The sequence below is a fragment of the Taudactylus pleione genome, unplaced genomic scaffold, assembly GCF_031769625.1.
Source record: "Taudactylus pleione unplaced genomic scaffold, aTauple2 ptg000479l, whole genome shotgun sequence".
In the NCBI taxonomy this organism is placed as follows: Eukaryota; Metazoa; Chordata; class Amphibia; order Anura; family Myobatrachidae; genus Taudactylus; species Taudactylus pleione.
Window position 1 is genome coordinate 3,205,001 of NW_028284881.1, and position 25,269 is coordinate 3,230,269.

Consider the following 25,269-nt stretch of genomic DNA (forward strand, 5'->3'; position numbering starts at 1 on the left):
GCAACTTGTGATTGTGATGGGAGGCCATCAAGTCCAGCTCCGGCAGTCCCCATCTGTCCACGAGTAGATGAAACACCTCTGGGTGAAGCAACCATTCCCCGGGATGCACGTTGTGATGGCTGAGGAAGTCCGCCTCCCAATTGAGGACTCTGGGGATGAAGGCCACCGAGATCGTTGAAATGTGGCACTCCGCCTAAGCAAGGATGCGAGACACCTCCGACATCGCAGCCCGACTGCGAGTTCTTCCCTTGTGGTTGATGTACGCCACCGTGGTGGTGTTGTCGGACTAAACTTGAACTGCCCTTCCTTGAAGAGCGGTGCCGGAAGACTGCAGGGCCCTGTACACCGCCCACAGTTCCAGGATGTTGATGGGGAGAAGAGCTTCTTCCGCAGTCCAACGTCCCTGAAGTGACAACGAGCCTGTCACTGCCCCCCCAACCCCGGAGACTGGCATCTGTTGTGAGCAGGACCCAGTCCAGGATCCAAAAGGGGCGCCCCTCGACCAGATGAGCTGTCTGAAGCCACCAAGCCAAAGACTGCCGAACCTCCGCGGACAACACCAGCATCTGAGAGCGGATCCGGTGAGGTAACCCGTTCCATTCTGATAGAATCAGCCCCTGCAGGGGACGTGAATGGAATTAGGCAGCTGTAGGGAGGAGACCTTTTTACTGGAGTCAGGAAGATCCTTTGCTGATGAGAATGTAGTAGGGCTCCCAAATGAACCATCCGCTGTGATAGAATCAGGGAGGACTTTCTCCAATTTATCAACCACCAGTGCGCTTGCAGACAAGCGATCGTCAGGTGGAGATGTTGAAGCAGTACCTCCGGAGAGCTCGCCAGCAAAAGGAGGTCATCTAGATACGGCAGCAGCCGTACATTCTGGCTCCGAAGATTTTCGGCCATGATAGCCATCACTTTGGTGAATACCCTTGCTGCCATGGAGGGGCCAAAGGGTAGCGCCCGAAACTGATAGTGATGCTGCAGGATAGCAAACCTCATATACCACTTGTGCGAAGGTGCTATCAGAATATGGAGGTAGGCGTCCTGGATATCCAGGGAAACCATGTAATCCCAGGTTCCATCGCCAGAATGATGGAATGTAACGTTTCCATCCTGAATTTGGGAACTCTGAGGAATTTGTTCAGAGACTTCAAATTGAGGATAGGGCGAGGAGAACCATTGGGTTTCTGCACCAGAAAGAGTAGAGTAGTACCCCGTCCCTCGTTGTGATTGAGGAACAGGAACAATGACCCCTGGTTTTAGCAAGGACTCTATAGCTTCCTGAATCTGCAAAGCCTTGTTTTTGTCCTGAAAAGGACTCGTGCAGAAAAACTGGTGGGGCGGTCTGTGCCGAAAAGACAGGGCGTACCCCTGGGAGACCACTTCTCGAACCCAGGCATCCGTGGTGGTATTGTGCCAGCACTGGGCAAACTGAATAAGTCGGCCTCCCACTCTGGGGTTCCCCAGAGGGAGGCCCGTCCCATCAGGCAGAAGGTTTATCTTCCTGCTTGGAAGAAGGGCGTCTGGCACTCCAGGCCTGCTTCTTGGGCTTAGAGGCGGTCTTGGTCGCCGACTGCCTCGGGAAGGACTGACCTTTGTCCTTGCCCTGAACCCGAAAGGACCGAAAAGCGGAGCTGCGCACCTTAGCAGGTGCTGAAGCTGAAGGGAGGAAGGCTGATTTGGATTTAGCCAGGGTATCTACTATCTTGTCCAAGTCCGGACCAAATAGTAATTCTCCATTAAAGGGTAAGGCCTCCAGGCCTTTCTTTGAATCAGCGTCTGTTCTCCAAGTCCTCAACCACAAGGATCGGCGAGCAGTCACTGCTGCCGCCGAAACCCTAGAAGTCAGCAGACTAGCATCTAAAGATGCTTTTCCAATGTAGGAAGCAGCATCTCTCATCTGTCTTAACAATGCTCTCTGGACATCCGGAGTATCGTCTGGAAAGGTATCCTCTAATGCATTGGCCCAACCCTCAATGACCTTTGCCACCCAGGAGATGGCCATGGACGGCCGAGCTACTGCCCCTGAGAGAGAGTAAATGGACTTTAGGCAAGTCTCAACCTTCCTGTCTGTGGGATCCTTCAGCGAGGATATAGACGGTAATGGCAGCGTAGACCTCCCGATTAAGTGAGTTACATGGGAATCCACCGCCGGTGGGGTTTCCCATTTTTTACAATGCACCTCAGGAAATGGATAATTAGACGCCAACCGCTTCTGTGGCTGGAATCTCTTACTGGGTGCCTGCCAAGCCACCCGCCATATGATCCGTCAATTGATCAGACAGGGGAAACATCGCAGAAGTCACCTTAGCCTTTTTAAAACTAGGGTACTTAGACTTAGGGGCCGGTGCCTCATCCTCTATTTGAAGAATGGCTCGCACCGCCCTAACCAGAGCCCGCACATTGATGGAGGACTTAGTATCCACCTCCTGGACCGAGACCACCTAGTCGGTGTCGTCATGCACCTACAAATCATCTGAGGACACCTCAGTGTCCGTGAAATGCGCGGCTTGTGCCATTATAGTGCGTTTAGACTTCCTTGAAGGGATGTCATTCTGCAGCATTGACTGAAAAGCCGAAGACGCGGCCACCAAACTCTGGAGAGGGAGCCGCCCCAGGGGCCTGAAAAGGCACCACAGACTGCTGCGTCACAGGGGTAGACTGTATATACATAGGTAACCCTGCATAATAACCAACAGGCTGAGACCCAGGGGGACTCTGCAATAATTGCGGAACACCTGGGAATGGGGGATGGTAGGCGGGGGCAACCCCCTGGTAGGGATAGCAGTCGGGACCGACAGACGGTCCGCAATAGACACCAGCACTTGAGAAAACATCGCCCATGGTGGTTCCTGCGACATAGGGGGTTTTGAGGGGCCAGGTACCAACTGGCACCATCCGCACAGGCCGTTCTGTGATAAATCCTCCCTATCCACTCCTGCAGAACAGCGTCTGCAGGAGACCAACACCGGAGCCATGGAGTGCCCTCAGACATGACAAAATATAGTGTAGAAATATATATATCTGGCAATAGAGAAGAATAGTGCCACACCGGCACACTCACCTGTGTGCTAAACAACAGCCCACAATATGGCACTGTGTCGCACACAACTGTATGTGACTGACCACACCAATACTTAATTTATATAGGTGAGGTTTGTAGAAAAAAGCCCTTCCCCCACACACCTGTAGGGCCTTATAGGAGAAGGAAAGGGATAGGTATAAGCTGACAGTAAGTGGAATAAGCACAGACAGGCAGCACTAGCAAAAGTCACATACCATGCAGGAAGATAATACTCACTGTACCTTTCACTACACTCAACCGCCCAGATTCAGTGTCTGGGAGGGCTATAGCGCTGTGTACACTGTCCTTTAGCTGGGGATAGGGGGGGACCGGTCCGCATGCTCCCTGAGAGATCAGCGCTGCCACCTAGAGAAAATGGCCGCCAGAGACCTCAGAGGAGGAGTGGCCGAGAAATCTGCAGCTCAGGGAAGCCAGACTGCGTGCTGAAAGGCGCGCTGAGCGGAGGGGAGGAGCCGCTAAACAGGTAAGGCTTCCTCCCCCTGGCCAGCTATTAACGCATGGGTTGTCGGCTTCCCGCTTGCCGCATATTTTACCCTGGTGGTCTAGTGGGCTAACAGGGTATGCCTCCAAGGAGGGGGAGCCCGCCGCCCCCGCTAGCACCCCTGGTCTGTCCCCCAGAACCGGGGGCATCGGACTGCATTTAGAGGAACCCGCGAGCCGCCGCTAATCAGCAACTCGCTGCTTACCTTATTCTCCCCGGCGTCTCCGGCAGCAGTCCAGGGAAAGCCCCAGAGCCCTGCTAGTACAGGCTCTGGGGTCCCGCCACGATCCCCAGATAGGCACTGGCGTCGCGGCGCCAGCGGGGAGTAGGAGCGGCAGCTTGGACGTCAGTATAGACAGTCAGTCGCTGCCGCTCTACAGAGCCTAGTAAAATAGTTAAATTGGCTCTAAAAATAAAAAGCTTTTGGGGGCTGCTCCACTGCGCAAGGTGACCCGGCTCCGGCCGGGCACCAACTAAAACTGAGGGGCCTGTTGCCCGGGGGCGGGGTATAGGGGAGGATGGACCCAAGTGCATCCTGGGAGCAGCTAAAGCTTTAACTGCGTGGTGCCGTGGATCCAGATCCAGCTATACCCCAAGGTCAACCCTGTGGACCCCCTATGGACCCTACACACCTGTAGGTTGGTGTAAACCTACTACAAATCAACTATCCAAAGACAGTCATGAAAGGAACTATAATACACTAGAGTGATGTTGCGATAATAATGGAATTGCATCAAAAAAAGTTATTATAGCATGCTCTTTGATAAAGCCTCCTAAAATGAAAATGAAACGTGTCAGAGATATCTGCTACCAATATTGCTACTTATCTTGCCGGACTATGTTGGACTTCAGCTGGAGGTCTTTTGATACGGAGAGGGAGCTGTGCATTTACAGGTGGAGTGAAGTCCTTAACAACCGGATTATAACAACGGCTGGATAAAGGTGGTCACGGGCTGACTAAAATCTGGACTTCAATGCCACACAAGGTGGAATCATCAGGCTGTTCTTTCCCCTTAGCCAGGACTCCTTACTTTATACAAGATAACCACCGCTACTTGGCAGCAAGTCTCCCACTGCTACTACTTGAGAGGTATGATTCATGAGGACTTAAAAAGGACCTTATATACAAGTCTGGTGAGAGCTATATGACTGTGCTACAATATTACAACTTAAATTGATACCGTATGAAGGAAACCCTTTATTATGGATTCATTACTTCTATACAGTTGTATAGGGATTTCTGGAGTGGTCTTCAGATGGAAATTTATCTTATGCATGAATATATATTTTTATAGTGTTATTGAGACTGTTTTTTATAAATTGTACTTTGAACATATTATTGGCGTCTTGGTGTTTATTTCTGTCATGTCAAGGTATAATAACTTTTTTTGATGCAATTCCATTATTAGCGCATCACCACTCTAGTGTATTTTATTAAATTGTGTATTGATATTTTATCTCTCTCTATAAAAAAAAAAAATAGAGATATATATATATATATATCTATCTATACACACACATCTGTGGTTATTAAATTCTCTACTTTTGGGTAATTATTGTATATATTGAAGACCAAGTGCTGCTGTGATTTTTCTTAAGTATCCTTCTTGCTATAGATGGTGGCAACCATCTAGTAGCAGCTGCGCTCTATTTTGCTCAGCGCCAAGCCTAATTGCACATATTTATTCTTCAAGGAAGACGACACTGGAGGGAATAGATATGCAAACTGGAAGGTCCACTTCACTGAATGAGTCTACAGAGGTTGCCTCAGCATCTCTTGTTCTGGACCCGTAAACTGGCAGTTTGTGATTGTGTCAGGAGGCCATGAGGTCCCACCTCTGGGAGGCCCCATCTGCTCACTAGGAGTTGAAAAACCTTGTGGTGAAGAGACCATTCCCCGGGATGAACGTCGTGACTGCTGTGGAAGTGTGCTTCCCAATTGAGAACTCCCGGGAAAGAACACCACAGAGATGGCTGGGAGATGACCCTCGGCCAATGTCAGACATGCATGACACTTCTGTCATTGCTGCCGGACTTAGAGTGCCTCCTTGATGGTTGATGAAAGCCACTGCTGCGGCATTGTCGGACTGTACCTGTACAGGTTTTCCGTGAAGTATGTTCTGGGCCAGTATGAGGGCCCTGTAGACAGCTCGCAGTTCCAATATGTTGATTGGCGACCCTGAAAGGAGTGTGGACCGGTCACTGCGCCCCAGCCAGGAAGACTGGCATCCGTTGTGAGGAGTACCCAGTCCGGGATCCAAAAGGGGCGACCCTTGGTTAGACGAGATGTCTGTAGCCACCAAGAGAGGGACAGACGCACCTCCGGAGAGAGTAACATTGTCTGAGCTTTGATCCGATGGGGTAACCCGTTCCAGCTGGAGAGGATCAGCCTTTTTTAAAGGCCTGGAATGGAACAGAGCATAGTCCACCATGTTGAAGGTGGACACCATGGATTCCAGAACCTGCATTGGTGAGTGGATCGACACTCTGCGACTTTGGAGACATCTGCGCACTCGTAGTTGAAGTGTGGAGATCTTGTCTAATGCCAGAAAGATTCTCTGATCCTGAGAATCCAGCAGGGCTCCCAGATGAATTATTCTCTGTGAGGGATTCAGGGAGGACTTTTTCCAGTTGACTAACCATCCGTGCTTATGAAGGAACGCAATGGTTAGCCGTAGATGGCGGTGAAGCACTTCTGGGGATCCTGCTAAAAGAAGGAGGCTGTCCAGATATGGTAACAGTCGGACACCATGACCACGCAGGTGTGCCACCATGATAGCCATAATTTTGATAAACACCCGTGGAGCTGTGGATAGTCCAAAGGACAGAGCCAGAAATTGGAAGTGTTGCTGTAGTATAGCAAACCGGAGATATCGCTGATGTGAGGGCGCTATAGGTACATGTAGGTACGCTTCCTGAATATCCAGACATACCCTAAAGTCCCCAGGCTCCATAACTAGGATGATAGAGCGTAGAGTTTCCAACCTGAACCTGGGGACCCTGAGGAATTTGTTCAGGGATTTGAGGTTGAGGATAGGCAGATGAGACCCATTTTGCTTTTGAACCAGATAGAGGGTAGAATAGTAACCGGTCCCCAGCTGAAATAGCAGGACTGGCACAATTACCCCTGCTTGTAGCAAGGACTGTATGGCGTTCTGGATTTGTAAGGCCTTGCTTGGGTCTGAAGGAGGGCCTGTGTAGAAAAACTGGTGGGGTGGCCGTCGAAGAAATGAGAGGGCGTACCCGTGGGAGACCACTTCTCTTACCCAAGCATCCGTGGTTGTTTGACACCAGCACTGGGCAAACTGAAGAAGTCGGCCTTTCACTCTGGGATCCCCCAGAAGGAGGCCCATCCCGTTAGGCTGAGGGCTTATCCTCGGATTTTGAAGCAGGGCGTCTGGTGGTCCAGGCCTGCTTGGTCCTGGGCTTGGCGGCCCTAGTGGAAGCAGACTGCCTAGGAAAGGCCTGACCTTTAGGTTTCCTTGAGGACGAAAGGATCTAAAAGATGTAATCTGAGGCTTTGCAGTAGTAGTTGCTGAAGTTAGAAATGCAGTTTTTGATGTTGCCAATGTGGTTACAATCTTGTCAAGGTCTGGGCCAAATAAGATCTCCCTATTGTAGGGTAACACTTCTAGGCCTTTCTTGGAGTCTGCGTCTGCCTTCCATGAGCGTAGCCACAGGGTATGGCGGCCAGACACTGCTGTGGCCGAGACTCTGGAGGTTAGAAGACTGGCATCCAGTGTCGCTTCTCCAATATAGGAAGCAGCATCTCGTATGTGAGCGACAAAAGACATCTGATCCCTAGAAGCATCTGAGGGAAAAGAGTCTTCAAGTGCGTCAGCCCAGCTCTCTATAGCTTTAGCCACCATTGCAATAGCCATGGTAGGACGTGCAACAGCCCCTGAAAGAGCATATCGATTTAAGGCAAGATTCAACCTTTCTATACGTAAGAGGATACTGTAGGGATAGGTAACGTAGCGCTTTTCATTACGCGTAACATGCGAATCCACCGCAGGGAGGGTCTCCCATTTTGAACAGTGAGCCGCAGGAAATGGATAACAGGTGGTCAGACGTTTTTGGGGCTGAAACCTCTTACCAGGCGTCTGCCAGGCTGCAGCCATGTGTTCAGCTAATTGATCCGATAGAGGGAATTCTGCTGAAGCCACTTTCTGTTGTTTAAACAGTGGGTGCTTTGATTTAGGTGCTGGCCGCTGGAGACCTCTAAGGGGGTGTGGTCGGAGGAGGAGAGCAGTTCAGGGAAGCGAGACCTCAGAGGAATGGCGCCCTGAGCTGAGGAGAGGGGCCACTTTAATGGGGAAAGCTGACCTCTCCATGTTGATTTTTAACCACCGGGACTCTGGATTCCCGCTCCATCTGTACCCTGGTGGTCTAGTGGATCACTTTGGACAAAGCCAGTGTTCACTCTCAGCACCTCCGGTCTGACACCTGAGACCAGAGGTAGGACTGCCATACGCAGGTCACCGCAAGCGTTGACCTGCCTTACCTGACCCCTTGTGTCCAAGCTGCAGTCTGGATCCGTCCGCAGAGCCGGCTAGTGAGGACCCCAGCATGCCCGCCGAAATCCCCAGCCGCAGCTGGCGTTGCGGCGCCCGGAGGGGTGACGTCCTGTGGACAGTGTTACTGCGCGCTCAGCAGGAAAAAAAAAATACAAATAAAATCATAAAATAAAATCTTTTTGGGCAATCCACTGCATAATGGTGACCCGACTTCGGCCGGGCACTGACGAAACTGAGGTGCCTCTGGCGCGGGGGCGGGTTTGAGCTGGATTTGAGAGCTTTAACTTTGTGGTGCCCAGTCCTCAACCACCACCTACACCCCAAGGTATCCCCCTGTGGAGCTCTATGGACCCTGAAGAAGAAATATATATAAAAACACACACAAACCCATATACACACACACACACACACACACACGTACTACGCCAGTTTGAAAAGCATGAAGAGAGTGATTTTGCCTGTCCATGCTCAAAATAGTTACAGCACCATATGCGCCTATCCAATTTTGTATCATTCTGCCACTTCGGCCTGCTTGTGTCTGGATACGCAGAACGTAGGCGTTGTAATGTGGGCCAAGTACAGTAAGAACATAGTCTTGCAAAAGCAAACAAATACAGACTGGAACAAAGGCGCATATACTGCTGAGAGAGGCAAATTGAAGACAGTGCCATGAGCAGGGATGAAGATTGAGACATTTGCCAGCACTAGAACACCACTGATGACTGGCTGTTTGTGAAGGCACTACTGACATGGATATGTTCTTCATTGCCCAAACCTATGTTATGCTACTCCTCCACCCTGTGTACAAGACTTTATGCTGTTTAGAGAATTTTTAAGTTTAATTGATGCCTAATAGTTAATACATGTTTGGCAAGCAAAATAAATTGTTAAAACGAAGTGCATAAGTGTGACAAACACCTGGTGTTAAACAGGCACATATGTTGCTAATGCAGAGCAGAACATGCTCAATATATTTGTGGAAATATACTATTTTTACCTGTAATTTTTTTGTAAGATCCATAAATGACACCCATTTTGCATGCAACTATTTATCAACCCCACTATGAACAAATGTGCAAACAGTTTTCCAATATCATAGATCTGCATTTGCTGCGTAGGGCTCAGCTCTCTGTAATAGATGGTGTTATTATTGGTAGGGTGTCTTTTCAATTAAGATACTGTGTCTTTATGCACGATATGAAAAATATGGTGTGTACATAAGAGCAAATATAATGACAGTACCTACAGATTCCTAAACGGTTTTAATAAAAAAAAAAATTACATATAATTTATAGATTAATAGTTATTTTCAACTAATGAAACAAAATGAAATACAATTTCTCATCATTCGGCTTCATAAAATAATATTTTTAAAGAGTTTCAGAATGATGCACCACTTTGTAAATCACAAGGTTCTCTGACAATTAATGTTGCCACCTTCTAGAGCCTACTCTACATGCCAAAAATAGCAATTCCACTCCTAATGCCAAGTGCAAACACCCACACATAGGCAGAATGTTCTTTCACAAATGAAAATCAGACCAGAAAATAGTGTACTGCTATAGAAAAATACAGTGGATTATTACACCCCTACCTTAAATTGTGCCATTATTTCCAGCAGAAATAAAATACATGAACTGTAAGCTTATCGGAGCAAGGACATTTTTTCCTTTTTTTGTGTTATTAAATGAAAATATGAAATGAAAATATTCTTACTTGAATGCCAATTTATAAATACACAATCTTCTAGGCTAAAGGACCTCAATGTCTACTATTGCATTTAACAGCTGTGAGTAATAGTTCTAGCTAAAACCCTAAAGAGAACAGAGTCTTTTAAAAATTACAGATCATCATTCTCAAAATGTGATCACTGCGAAAATTTATTTTTTGTTACTATAAAGCTCAATGTAAATACAACAAAGTTGAATTGGTTATGCACTTAAGCATGTAAAAATAGCAATGTCAGAATTTCTTTTAATGGAAATTGGGGCATTTTCTAACAATCACATGAAGTAGACAGTTTCCATAGCGACAAATCGCTATACTTCAAAATCACACAGCAACATTACATTAAATAAAATGTTTATGATTAGGAAAGTGTTCATGAAAAGCGAACTGACGGTTATAACTAAACTGTATTCACTGTCCAAAATAACTGCATAGCACAGCAGTGTGAATTCCCTTACAAAGAGGTGTCTGTACAAAGTGTATTAATGCACTACCCTAACTACTTCAATGAAGCGAACTAACCTTCAACTCCTCCTTTGCTACCGTGTACTATTTATTACAGGTACAGAGTGATAAATAGTTTAGCAAGATTACTCACGTATGGAAATCCATGTTGTTATGGGCCTTTACATATTTCATAAATAATGGTAGGAGATTACAATAAATATATACAGGTTTTAAATCAATTTGATGAAGTAAAGGAAATGAAGTATTTCAAGCATCAGTAGACAGTATATATAGGTTTACCAACCTTTTGGTTACTTGAGACTTCCTCTTTGCTCCTTCCAAGCTCCTCTGCAAGTTTGAGGTTCTCCTCCTGCAGAGCTGCTAACTGCTGGGACTTAAGCTCTGCTGCCTGCCTCAGCTCTTCCCTGCAAGGACAATGAGAGCAGAGTTACTATGGAAACACGTCAGGCAAGAAAACTGTGGCATAGAATCGTGTTCACAGCTCAAAAAATACAGGTTTATCATGTGATTAAATACTCTGGAGCATAGCAGATATGTAACAGAAGCATTCACTACCACAAATAAGGTGACAAAACGAGGCCTCTGCTAACCCAGAAAAACCAATACTCATGCAAGTAAGAACTGGTGATCCAAAATGTGAACTTTCTTATACACAATCCAATGTTAGAACCATCTTGGTTACCTTCAAAATAAGTGAGGAATTATTTAGTAAATAATTAATGGATATATGAGTGTATTATAAACATTAACAATTCTTTCAGTTTGAGATCTTGCATTTCTAAATTGAAGTACAACAAAACCATACTCATGGTCCTTCAAAAAGATTAAGTAGACCACAGTGGACTAAGTAATCTGATATCTAGTGCAAGATAATACCTCCCAACATGACCCTCTCCAGGAGGGACACAATGCTCTGGTCCTGGACTTCCCTGGTAAGAGGTAGGGCTGCAGCGCTGTTCAAAATTCAAATAGGGGAGCCACACCAACTGTCATTTCACACGCTGCCCAACATCACTGGCTGGAACTCACTGGGAGTTGGTGTGACTCCCCTATTTGAATTTTGGACTGTGCTGCAGCCCCACCCCAGGAGCCACCACCAATCATACATTATCAGGGAAGTCCAGGACCAGAGCATTGTGTCCCTCCTAGAGCGGGTCTTGTTGGGAGGTATGGTTTAGTGTTATGCTGGCCATACACGGGATGATTGATCACAGGATTAGGGCTGTTTTTAGAGGTTGGACAGACCAATCTTATGAAAATAGTTGTATTTTGAGTCTCCTGCGACCCCGATGTGCGTCCCCGCCGTCGTGTAGTTGGATCGCAGATCAGATGGTTTTGCAGAGAGACCTCTCAACTGATCGTGTATGAATTGATCCCAAACGTATGTATTTTGCACATGTACGATCAGTTGTACGACCTACACTGTCCCTGGCCACTCCCCTCCGCCATTTTGACTGACGCGTGGTACCTGCAAAAAAATAATAGCTGAAGCATGCTTGTGTCAGCGCTTTCGAGTACTATAGACAGCACAGCGCGAGCATTGTTACCCAAACCCACTGCTCCACCAATGTGTTTAGGCCCCTTTTGTCACTAATGTATAGTAACCCCCTGTGCTGCCAAAGAATATTAACCCCTTGCCCAACAATGAATCTTTAGAGGTGCCCCTGCAATTTTAAACTTTAATACCCGTTATTTTGAACCTGTAATAAAAGGGTTAGAATTTAAAAAAAAAAAATAGCCTTACCAGCCTCAGGCGTGCCAGCCAGGCCTGCTTTCTAAAATTACGGGGCACAAAATGTGTAGGGTTCCACTGTAATTTAGAAACCAACACCAGGCTGCAGGGACCAGTCCTGGTCTTAAATATAGGGGGTCAAAAAGACGTGGGGTACCCCCTATACTTAAGACCAGCACCAGACCCAACCGACCGGGGTGTGATGCCACAGCCCGGAGACCAAAGCATTACACCCCAAGTCGGTCAGCACAAGCCGAGGGGGGGTGTCCTATGTCATTTTTTATTAAAAACTTATAACCCCTTTTTATACAGGTACAAAAGAACGGGAATTAAAGGGAAAAATTACAGGGACCCCCCTAAATATGCATTGTTGGGCAATGGGTTATTTATATTCTTTGGCAGCACAGGATGAATCATGTGTTAATGTGCTGCACACGATCAATCTTATACGATTTCAAATCGTATAAGATTGGTCTTATCTGATGGTCTTATGTGAAATCGTTGCATTTTGAAAACAAATCGTCCAGGATGTTAAGGGAATCATTTCAAGGGAAATCATACAACTGGTCTTACCAACTTTTGAATCTCACAGTGTATGGCCAGCTTTAGGCTGTGGTTAGGGTTTGTTAAGCTGTCTATGCAAAACCATGTAGTCAACATGCTGACTGTAAAGATTCTAGCAATGTCATTATTATGCAATTATTGACAATTGAGATGTGACCTCCTGTCCATGTCGACATTCTGGTGTGTCGTATTACTCACTTGCTAGGCATTGAAGATTATGAAGGGATCTACACATTTTATTATAAAATCACACAAGCTTGCTATCTACTGTATATCTAGACAGTTCTGGAGCTCCCCAGCAATTCAAAATAAAAGTAACATTTATGAAAACAATTTCAAACAAAAAAAAATTCAAGACTGTTGCATTGCTTAAAAAAAAATAAGATGCTTTGATCTATATTATGCAATACTTGTGTAAAGCTACAACAAAGTTTTAATTGCATTGCATGCACTTCTGATTAAAAGGTGGAATAGAAAAAAATATTTGGTCAGAATGCTCACTTTCAACAAGTGCTTAGTGTATATCTGTGTAGAAATCCTAATAATGTTCATCAGAGGAACATAAATCAATCACTGTCATTTATATGGCTATTGACATCCTAGGATAGTAGGATGATAAAACCGGCAGTTCAGATATAAACAATATTTATCCACCACAGGTCGCTAGTATATTAGGTAAGTGGACCCAATTGAGGAACATTAGATTTCCTCTAATGAAATTAAAAAAATAATGCAAAGGAACACGTCAGGTTTGAGATCTAATACGCTGTGATTAACCTCAAAATTGGCTACAGTTCATGTAAAGCTGTTTTAGTCTGTACAGAAACACAATACACTGTACACTTTGGAAAAAACAACATTAGAGAATTGTCTGTCCATCCATTTTTAACTGGGACTCGTAACAGGCACCTGTAGGCTGTAACCAGCTGCTGGGACACTGGATCCACCTGCCTAATATTATGGAGACCTGTGACAGATAAGTATTACTTATAATTGTGATCTGCTGGCTTGACCATCCTACGGTAGTAGGAGACAATCTCTTCATTTAAAATGTAGTGTTTGTTTTATGTTCCAGCTTTATGTTCTTCTAACAAACATTATTGGATAGTTTATCATAATTGTTTTGAATATCAGTATTCTTAGTGTTCGGAGTGTGCACCTGCATTTCCTTTTTCCTACATAGCACTATAAATCTCAGCAGAGTAGCACCTCTTATGTTTAAAATTAGGGTGTGCAGTCCAATCATAAGGATAGCAACAAAGCTATACACCAAGCACTTACTGGAAGTGAACATTCTGACGAAAAATGTATTTCTATCCAGCCTTTTAATCAGAAGCGCATACAATTGAAAAATATTTTATGTAGCTTTAAATAAGTAATGTTTAATATATCAAAGCATATTAACATATTCCTCTTTCTTGTGGTTTGCTTTTTAATTCAATATTGGTTAATTATTCTATATATTTATGTACTATATCCATATATTTTTGAGCACTTACCCATACACTATTGCTGCAGTCATGCCAAACAGCCCTTATTGGTGCGCACAGAGCATAATTTCCACATGTTTTGCTCAAATGTGCATCTTAGCCGCAATGCAAATGTGACAAAACTGCTTCATGAAACCACACTGATTAATTTGATATGCGAAACTTGTATATACAGTGCACCCGGAAAGTATTCACCACGCTTCACTTTTTGTTATGTTACAGCCTTATTCCAAAATGGCATAAATTCATTATGGTCCTCAAAATTCTACACACAATACCCCATAATAACAGCGTGTAAAAAGTTTTGTTTTAGATTTTTGCAAATTGAATAAAAAAAAAAAATAAGAAATCACATGTACATAAGTATTCACAGCCTTTGCCATGAAGCTCAAAATTGAGCTCAGGTGCATCCTGTTTCCACTGATCATCCTTGAGATGTTTCTACAGCTTAATTGAAGTCCACCTGTAGTAAATTAATTTGATTGGACATGATTTTCAAAGGCATACACGTGTCTATATAAGGTCCCACACTTGACAATGCATGTCAGAGCACAAACCAAGCATGAAGTCCAAGGAATTGTCTGTAGACCTCCGAGGCAGGATGGTCTTGAGGCACAAATCTGGGGAAGGGTACAGAAAAATTATCTGCTGCTTTGAAGGTCCCAATGAGCACAGTGGCCTCCATCATCGGTAAATGGAAGAGGTTCGGAACCACCAGGACTCTTCCTAGAGCTGGTCGCCCGTCTAAACTGAGCGATCGGGGGAGAAGGGCCCTAGTCAGGGAGGTGACCAAGAACCCGATGGTCACTCTGTCAGAGCTACAGCATTCCTCTGTGGAGAGAGGTGAACCTTCCAGGAGGACAACCATCTCTACAGCAATCCACCAATCAGGCCTGTATGGTAGAGTGGCCAGACGGAAGCCACTCCTTAGTAAAAAGCACATGGCAGCCCACCTGGAGTTTGCCAAAATGCACCTGAAGGACTCTCAGACCATGAGAGACAAAGATTGAACTCTTTAGCGTGAATGCCAGGCGTTCTGTTTGGAGCAAACCAAGCACCGCTCATCACCAGGCCAATACCATCCCTACAGTGAAACATGGTGGTGGCAGCATCATGCTGTGGGGATGTTTTTCAGTGGCAGGAACTGGGAGACTAGTCAGGATAGAGGGAAAGATGAATGCAGCAATGTACAGAGACATCCTGGATGAAAACCTGCTCCAGAGCGCTCTTGACCTCAGACTGGGGCAACTGTTCATCTTTCAGCAGGACAACGACCCCAAGCACACAGCCAAGATATCAAAAGGAGTGGCTTCAGGACAACTCTGTGAATGTCCTTGAGTGGCCCAGCCAGAGCCCAGACTTGTCCAATTGAACATCTCTGGAGAGATCTGAATATGGCTGTGCACCGACGCTTCCCATCCAACCTGATGGAGCTTGAGAGGCGCTGTAAAGAGGAATGGGTGAAACTGCCCAAAGATAGGTGTGCCAAGCTTGTGGCATCATATTCAAAAAGACTTGAGGCTGTAATTGCTGCCAAAGGTGCATCAACAAAGTACTGAGCAAAGGTTGTGAATATTTATGTACATGTGATTTCTTAGGTTTTTTTTTGTTTGTTTGTTTTTTAATTAAATTTGCAAAAATCTCAAAAAAAATTTTTCCACGTGATCATTATGGTATATGGTGTGAAGAATTTTGAGTACAAAAATTTATTTATTCCATTTTGGAATAAGGCTGTAACATAACAAAATGTGGAAAAAGTGACTCGTTGTGAATACTTTCCGGATGCACTGTATGTGTGCTACGGAGTCTGAATCTGTATATGAAGTGCTATGATGCAGCAGCTTTTCATCACACCAAGTTCTGTTGTACAGATTCAGGGGTATATTTACTAAAGTGCGGGTTTTTAGAAGTAGAGATGTTGCCAATGGCAACCAATCAGGGTCTACTTAACATTTATCTAGCACCTTCTAGAACAGTGGTTCTCAAACTCGGTCCTCAAGACCCCCCACACAGTGCACATTTTCCAGGTCACCCAGCAGGTGCACAGGTGTATTCATTACTAACTGACATTTTAAAGATCCAAAGGTGGTGCTAATTATTTCACTTGTGATTCTGTGAGGAGACCTGGAAAACATGCATTGTTTGGATTGGAGTCCTGAGGACCGAGTTTGAGAAACTGTGTTCTAGATGATAATCGCTGCATGGCGTAATGAGGCATGAGGCATCTGTACAATTTGTTTTATTTATTTTTTTTACAGGTCTGTTATTATCTACATCTGTAATTTATAACTTGTCCATACATTTCCTTAAAGCAGTTTCTCCAAATGTTCCTAAGTTAACTCAGACACTCTACACAATTACCACTCGTGACATACTTTTACAACTCCGTAGAATGATGAGGCCCCTGAGAGCTGCACACCATGAAAGGAACAAAGTATAGATGGGGCTCTTCCATCAGTCTCCAGGTTCTCAAGAATGGGACCTTGCATACTGTTCACATTATGGCTGATAGCAACTCCTTCCGAGAGGCATTTGGTCTTCCGGTAATTTCTCTCCCAGAATGGCTAGCCTTCCACATGAAAACACTTCTTGCATCTTTCTAACAAATGGCGAAGGTGGATAAGCATTTACATCCCTGAAGAAGGCTTTGTGCCACTACGCGTTGGATACATTGTGATAATGTATTCTCCTACAGTGCAGCGCTGCGCTGCTATCTGATGCAGACGGCTGTCTGTTGCATTGACTATCACTGAAGCAAGAGCGGGATCTTGCGAGAAGACAGCTCAGATGTCCCTCCCGCATACCCAAGCAGTCGCCACGATACCACGCCAGTGTGTGCGCTGCTGCACACACACAGGAATTAGGACGCGGGGGGACTGTAGGACAGCATCCACACTCCTCGGATAATTCAAGCAACACCCATTAGCACTCCCTCTAATGAGGTAGAGCACATTGGGAGAAGACACCATTACTGTAGCAACTGGTAAGCTTACCGCTAACACCAAACCATAGACTATATTGTCATCACCTGTAACATCTGTGACTCCTTTACATTAGAACTTTCATTATACATACCACCAGAGCATTATTTTTTACTGGGAATGTGCATACTGTTTATACATTCTTTATGTTTCTATTGTGATTATTAGCTAATATACTAAGTAAAACGATTATACTATTATTATCCTTGTCATGGCTGTGTTGGTTATGCAAAGAAAAGCAAAGTGCAGTACCACCCTGTTTTTATCATGTATATGCAGGTTTAGCTTACAAATGAATTCAGCTCAACAAATCTAGGCTAAGAAGCCTCTAGTATACATGTGTATCATACAATACTGTCAATAATCCATACATCAACAAGATGCACAACAAGTCTGCAAATTGCTCAAACAAAGGAAAAAAGTAATCCAATGTAAATTAATAATGGGGTATGCAGAATTACATACATATACATGAGATATTTGTGAAAAAAATTTAAATAAGTCAGTCAGTCATAAATACCATATTTACCCATATTAATGCTATAAAAAAAAAAAAAAAACCCAGAACAAAAACTTACAATTCTGTCTTGAGAGTTTCGGTTTTCATACATTCTCCTTTCAGTAGCCCATTAGTCTTTGTTATCTGTTCTGCAGCTGATGCTTGCTGCTCTTTAAGGCAATTCAGCTAGGTAACAAAAAAAATTCCATCAAAAGATACATCTCCAATACATCCACACAAAAATAAAAGGAAATCCAAAGAGAAGGTTTTCTTGGTGTAAATAAAGGAACTCTCCTTGTTTATAAAGAGCATGTAGACAGATATTTTGCTACTGTATTTGAGAGCTTATCTCTCTGAAGCTTGAAGGCTTAATCCTCGGTTTATTGCTAGGTAATGCCCAGGATTACTATGCAACAGCTAATCCGACAGCATTCTAAATGTTATTACTCTGTATGGTATGCCTTCTAGTAAATCTGCAATTGTTTTTGAATACTATAGGCTGCAGGCAACTAGAGTGCACGACTAATCATAAAGATAATTAGGATATAAGCAGTCAATACATTAATAGTTTACTATGACTTAGACCAATGGTTCCTAAACTTTCTTAAATCACAGTGCCCAAGAGTATCAGCATTTCTTTCACGGCACCCCTAGGCCAAAAATATATTGAAAAATTCAGCAAAGATTATTAAATTAAGTAAATTGTTCTTATCCAGTTATGTGGTGGTGGACAGGGTTGCACTTTTGTTTGTCCACATATTTTAGGATAGGCAAAACCAATGCTGATGACTGCCAATCACTTTGACCATAAATATGATTTGGTTCCGGACCACCACCCCGAGGCACTCCTCCAAGGGCCCACGGCACCCAGTTTAGGTTCCGCTGATTTAGGCCATAGGTTCTAAAACTCGGACCTCAGGACCCAAACAGTTCATATTTTGCAGGTCACCTAGCAGGTGACCTGGACAGAGTTGGAGACCCTATGATTTAGCCTCTCTAAAGCATGTCCATATATTCTGATAAACCTAATCACTAAATCAATGCCAGAAGCATGAAAAACACACTTTCATTCTTTAATCTCAATGCTCTGGAAAAAAAAAATCCTGTGGTATTTTGTTTACTGCTCAAAAATTAATTACTTCTTTTTGCAGTTCCGTGTGAAGTTTCTTCAGCTCTTCCATCGCAGAGACAGACTCCGCTCTTTCTTTGATTAGTGTATTTTTCTCTGCAGTGATTTGCTCAATCTTCTGATAAGATGCTTCAGCAATCTGAGAAACCTACATTTAATAGCAATCATAGTTAGTCAAGGCAGGTGGAAAGAAAAATCAATTTTCTACCAATCCAACAGTGGCTTGTTTAAAGGTGTAATAGTGTCAAGCTTGGCAGACTACTACACCATTAGTGTACCAAAAAAAATTGTTCACTTTCTTTTTTCACCAAGTGTAAGTCTGTAATATAAGCTTTCAGTGAAGGAAAAAGCCACATTTAGAGCTTTCAAAAAACTAAAGTACTGTACATGTATAAAACAAACCAAAAGGACACCCACATAGTCCATGATATGACCTAAAGGGCCATGTTCTGCAAAGACAACCCTTTTGCTCTGTTAGTACAAACTTAAGTATATTGTAGGGCTGCAGGGGAAAGAAGTAACATGCCAGACTTTATGGTCTATATTTGTTGAATCGTGGTTGAAGAAATCAATATGGACAATGCAATGATTGGCCCTAGGGTTTGGAAGATTTGTTACCTGGAAGAAAGGGGATGCTTCTGCTCATGTAAGACCCTGTAGGTCAAACAGATTTTCCCCTGAGGATACATCCACCCCCATTATCATGTAAACTTCTACTAACAAGCTTTTTAATCATGTATTTATAGCCATAGTCTATAAAACAAACTTCATTTGCTCATATCCAACAATCAAAGCAAAGATCTCCCCATTACTGGCGTAATGACAGTTTTACCTACATGCAAAAAAAATAGCTATTAGCATTTGCAAGGGGAAACCTTTACGCTATCCTTTGGGAAAATACCAACATGGTGTAAACATTATACAGATTAATGTCACCAGGCGCTTTAATACAAGTGGAAGCAGTGAGTGCCCTTTTGGTAAAAAAAACAAAAAGACGACAAAAAACAAGGAAAAAAGTAATTTAATAGCATTGTTCAAAGGTCCAAAAGTGTGAGATAAAGAATGACAACTTACAAGACACTGGCTTTTATCTGTCCACTGAAAATTAGACAATAAAAACAAATGTCTGACTGATTGCTATAGATTGAAAGAAAATTCTCCTCTGGGCAATGCTAGTTATACCTCACAATGATTTGCATCAAAATATACAGGTCTAAGAATAACTCTTTGTGATTGTATTAAGATTGAAAAGAAAATTGAAGCCTAAGTATCATGCTCTGGGCTGATTTCATACATGTTATCTGAGATTGGAAAAATATGTTGTCAATAAGTAGAGGTAACTGTGAATAACTGTTAAGGAACAGTAAATATATAGATTGTGGCTACAATTATTCTTTCATTTTATACATTTATTTTATATAATTTGGATGATGCAAATTTATTTTAGCGAACCCCAACTAAAATCTGGAGTGGTATTTTTATTCACAGTTTCCTTCAAAACAAAACAAAAAAATGATCCGTCAATTAACAAAATTACCATTCCTCTAATGTGTCACAGTGCAGTGAAAAGCATGCATGTGCCAGTGACAATCCCATTATTCCTAGAAAGTAGTGCTCAGTGTTAGTAGTTTTAGTTCACTTAACAATTTGATACCTCATGTATTTGTGCTTCTTTGCTGTTCTGCTGAGTCTGAAGTTCATTAAACCTCAACACCAACTCCTCTTTTTCCCTCTGCAATGCCTGGCATTGGATTTCTAGCTGTTCAACAAGTCCTGAGACTTCATGGTTGCTTTTAGTTAGCATGACTACTTCCTCAGTGAGTCTGCCACAGTGCTCAATGGCATCTTGTTTTTCTTTTAAAATGGTTGTGTTTGTGCATTCCAGGTTTTCTTGTGCAGATGCCAAATGAGACCTCTCCAGACGTAGTTTTTCCATTTCCTTTTCTTTGACTTTGTGTTGACATCTAAGCTCTTCCAGTAGGTTAGAAGCACTCTTATACAAATCTTGAAGCTCTTCTTTTGATTTGGTTAAGGAAACAAAATTATTATTAAGCTCTTCCAAGTTACATGACAGATTACTATTCTGGAGTTCTAATCTCACCTTTTCCTGAGTAAAGGTGTGCAACAGATTCTCTCCATTCTCCTTCTGCTGTAGGAGTTTGTCATACTTACACTGATGCTCATTACTTTGAAGTAATATCTGTTCTTTTTCTTCCATCACATTATCTAAGCTTGTTTTAAGTGCTGCACATTTTAACTGTAGATCATCTGTTTCACTTTTAAACATCTCTCTCTCTTCAGCTAACCTTTGCTCAAATTTTTTAAAACCTATATTAAGTTCATTGAATTTTCCTTGCAAATCATCTCTATCTTTTGTCAACACATCTTTGTCAAGGCAACATTTATTATATTTCTCAAGGAAACACTGTTTTTCTATCAAGTTACTCTGGTGATCCAATTCCAGAGCGGTCTTGTCTTTCTGAGTTTGCTCCAGTAATAATGAAAGACTTTCATTAGTTTTGATAAGTTTGTCAACTTGCTTCATTGCTTCTGTGATGTTAACCTTTAAAGATTCAATTTCTTCTAACAGGTGGCTCTTCTCCTGAGACAACACAAGGTTTGAGGATTCAGAATATTCAAACTTGCCTTTAATGCTGACAAGTTCATTTGTAATTACTTGCTCTCTAGATTGAAGCCCAGTGTTCATTGACTTAACAGCATTTTTCTCTTCAGACAGAGATTCGAGTTGACTTCCTAAGTCTGAGAGCTGCAGAGTAATCAGATTTTTTTCATTTGTTAAGTTATTTATCTCATCCATCATTTTGCCTTGGACAATCTTGGCCTCTTCTGAACACATCTCACATTTAACCACAAGTTCATTATTTTGTTTTAAAAGATCATCTATTTCATTGGTCAGTTTTCTCTCAGATGAAAGCAGTGTCTCTTTTTCTTGTAGTAACGTGACACGTTCAGAATTAGATATACTACTACTGGTCTTAGTCTCTTCAAGTAACATTGTTAGACTTTTCTTGGATAGTTGAAGCTCTTCGTTATCCCTTTCTGATTGGGCAAGCTCTTTTCTAACTACTGCTATTTCTTTTGTCAACTTACTGTAATTTATAATTATCTCCTCTTTCTCTTTGAGTAATTCCCTTACTTTTTCATTTAATTCATTTTGTTGTAATCTAAGTTCTTCCCTTTCAGAAGTTAGAGCTGTATTTGTTATTACTAAATTCTCATTCTGAATGCTTAAAACAGAAATGTTATTTTCATATTCTAGATTTCTATTTAGAATGCTCTCATTTTCTTTTTTAAAAATAGATATTTCAGAGATCAGATCGGTTTCTTTCCTTTCCAGGTCTTCCTTTGTCTGTGTAAGGGTTTGAATAAATGTATTTTTTTCCATAATTGAGATGTTGTGATCTATGGCTTTCTTCTCATATTCCTCCAATTTATGTTTGTCCTTTCCATTCATAGCACATGCTTGAAGCAATTCATCTCTTCTGTTTGTAAGCTCTAGGTTGTCTCGGGTGGATTTGTCCAGTTGAGATTTGACTTCCGTCAGTTCAATTTCCATAGAACTGTATGTTAATGCTAACTCTTCTTTTTCTTGAAGCACATTTTCTATCTCTGTATTTAACTGGTTTTGCTTTATGAGAAGATGTTCCCTTTCAGATTTTACATCTGTAATAATTTCAATCAGCTTTTCCTTCTCATCAATTATAGCACTCAGCTTGCTGTGCAGTTCTAAAAATTGAGTTGATGCCAAATATTTACCTGCTTCTAGATCATCTATTTCCTTTTCTAGAGTCTTCTGCTTGCTCATCAGATCTTCTGTGGTAATTGTGAGCATGTGAATAATCTCATCCTTTTCCCTTGCAAGAACTATATTTTCTTCATTAACCTTCATCTGGTGCTCCTTAGTTTTCTGATTCTTGTTTTGAAGTGCCACATAATTTGAAAACAGTAAATCTTTATCTGTTGATAGTTCTTTAATTTTATCATCCATTTCTGTAACAGAAGACTGTAAATCTTCACAGTCCAAACTCATTTTCAGAAGCTGGTCTTTAGCATTATCCAGTTCAGCTATAAGTTGTTCTTTGTCAGCAGCTAATGTCCGAGAGGCACTATTTAACTCAGTGCATTTATGTTCAAGATCTTGTTTCTCACATTTAAGGCTGTCCGTTGCAGCTTTAAGCTCTTCATTGAGAGACAAAAGCTGAGTTTGCTCTTGCTGGAGCACATTAATACAAGATTCAAGCGCAACAATCTTTGAAAGCAGTGAATCCTTTCCTAGCTTTAATGCATCTGCCTCCTGGGTCAGTATGTCTTTTTCCACTTTCAAAACCCTCATCTCTTCTGTTAACAGTTCAACCTCTTGCCTTTTGGATTCTAATACATAGGTTAAAGACTAAAAGGGATAAAGTTGGGAAGGAAAAAAAACATGTAAAAAAAAATGAAAAACAAGCAGGCTAATGGAATCATGGAGTAAGCACAGATTTAGCACATGTATGCATGAATTGACACACATAAAACCACTGCGCCCAAAGGAAGATACTTTATACAAAACTTTTATGAACTTCCAATAACTGCATACTTTCAGTTGTAATATATGTGTATGTTCTGTAAATATAAACATTCTTCTATATTCTATAAACAGAATTTCCGCTTTATGCCTAGTTTGATAACAAATTAGTGGGCATTGCATTAATGATCGTGCTACTCTGGGGATACGCAACCCCCCCCCCCCCCCCCCCCAAAAAAAAAAAAAACCTCCACAATGAAGCAATGTCATATTTATCTCCAAACTATAGCTGACTGTTACTTAAAAGTATTTATTTATTTATTTACGTCAACTCCATTTAGCCACCCCATTCCATTCTGACTGAAACACACAGGCATGTCTAAAGGGGACAAGCTTGCCCCCTCAGCAGGCAGGGCTCCAAGAACCTTCTTTACCCACCTCTCCTATTGCCAGGCTGAGTCAGTTAAACAATAGAAAACACTAAAGAAAATTAAAAACAAGTTAAACATCTAACAAGTAATATAAACTGGATAAAGTTAGTGCGAGCGTGTGAGCATGTGAGCAAATGCTCACTTCACAAAATTAAGGTACCTAAAAAACAAAAAAACATCCAGTGGAACAAAATACAAAAGGGAGCAGGATAGATTAGAATGGTCCCAGTGTATTTTTCTACTGACCAACATCCCCAGGATTTACCTTATACCAGGGTTTCCCAACCTCAGTCCTCAAGGCACCATAACAGTCCAGGTTTTAAGGCTACCCATGCTTGTGCACGGATGGTAATATCGGGTGTAGGAGGTATTACCGCCGTCCGCATGGCCGGCGGTTCAAATCCCGACAGTGAAAGCCCGGCAGGGGTGAAGATCCCGATCGCTAATAAGGTAAGTATAACTAACCCTATTTTCCCCCCTAACCCTCCTTTAGAGGTGCCTAAACCTAATCCCCCCCGTTCCCGCAGCCTAAACCTAAGGCTCCCAGGGGGGTGCCTAACCCTAACCTGCCCTCGGGGGTGCCTAACCCTAACCTCTCCCCGGGGGTGCCTAACCCCCCCACTTCCCCTAGCCTGAACCTAACCATCAGTCCTCCTGGGAGCCCTGACACCCCACTATCTCTCCCCTCCCCCCCCCCCGTGGCTGTCCGCGCCCGGCTTACCTTCGTCGGGCATCGGGCTCACGGCGTAGGTCTAATGACAGGCATCAGGTTTTCGACACCTGTTATTAGTACTTTGCCAGGATTTGACTCGGGAAGCTGGCGGTCGGCATTTAGACAGTTGGCTTCCTGACTACATCCCATATAATCAAACTGACTGAGGTACTAATTAATTAGCCGCACCATGCTTCAAGCCACACTATGTTGTGCTTAATCTGCGACATTGTACCAATTCCTCTGCGACAAATACTAATCCTAGCCCCCAATACACAATAAGCAACTTTGTATGCAGACAAGATGCGAATAAGACGCTTAATTAAGGAAGAAGTATGGAAAGTCTGGGAAAAAGGATAGATGTATGAGGAGACAATTGTATGTTCCTCTTTATTCGGCCCTGTGGGGCATGGTTAGTAAATAAATGAAGTTCCATAAATGGATGCGATACAGAGGGGGAAGAATGTGGGCCTCTCTCCTGGATGAGGTTCTACACCCCAAGGTTGCAGTATCTCCCAATGGATTTAGAGGAATATAACAAATATAAAAATCCTGTAATAAATGATCAAATTCTCATAACAAAAACAAGAGAAGACAAGGAGGTATCATTCAGCATGAAAGGAAGAGAGAAAGCATAGGATTAGGGGTTCTGTACTGTAACTGTGATCAAGCTGTGGAATTGATCATCATATGAGCTGGTGATAGCAATGTCACTAACAATTAAAAGATGTATTGGATGCCTTTGTTACAAGAAAAAGAATCTGCAGTGGAATGTCAGATCAACAATGAATTTTAGTGGTATTTTACCACAATACTTCTATCTGTAGTTTGAGTCCTTTAACTTTTGGTCAATAGAAGGATGAAGAATTAATTCGCCCACTTTTATTGTGTACCCAGCCGCCCCATAACTAATAAAACCAGCTTTTT

At 42.8% G+C, this 25,269-nt stretch overlaps 1 protein-coding gene across 3 annotated transcripts in view; it reads right to left on the reverse strand.

Moving 5' to 3' along the window:
- CLIP1 (CAP-Gly domain containing linker protein 1) overlaps positions 1–25,269 on the reverse strand; it is a 181,915-nt gene that overhangs the window by 28,742 nt on the left and 127,904 nt on the right. For 2 of the 3 annotated variants that reach the window (XM_088449167.1, XM_088449166.1), the window contains exons 18-21: positions 20,329–23,085; positions 18,685–18,822; positions 17,625–17,731; positions 10,563–10,683 (exon numbers count right to left, since the gene is read on the reverse strand). In XM_088449167.1, the coding sequence (XP_088305293.1) occupies positions 10,563–10,683; positions 17,625–17,731; positions 18,685–18,822; positions 20,329–23,085 (3,123 nt within the window). The remainder of the gene's footprint in view (positions 1–10,562; positions 10,684–17,624; positions 17,732–18,684; positions 18,823–20,328; positions 23,086–25,269) is intronic. The other variant, XM_088449168.1, reaches the window with a different exon arrangement.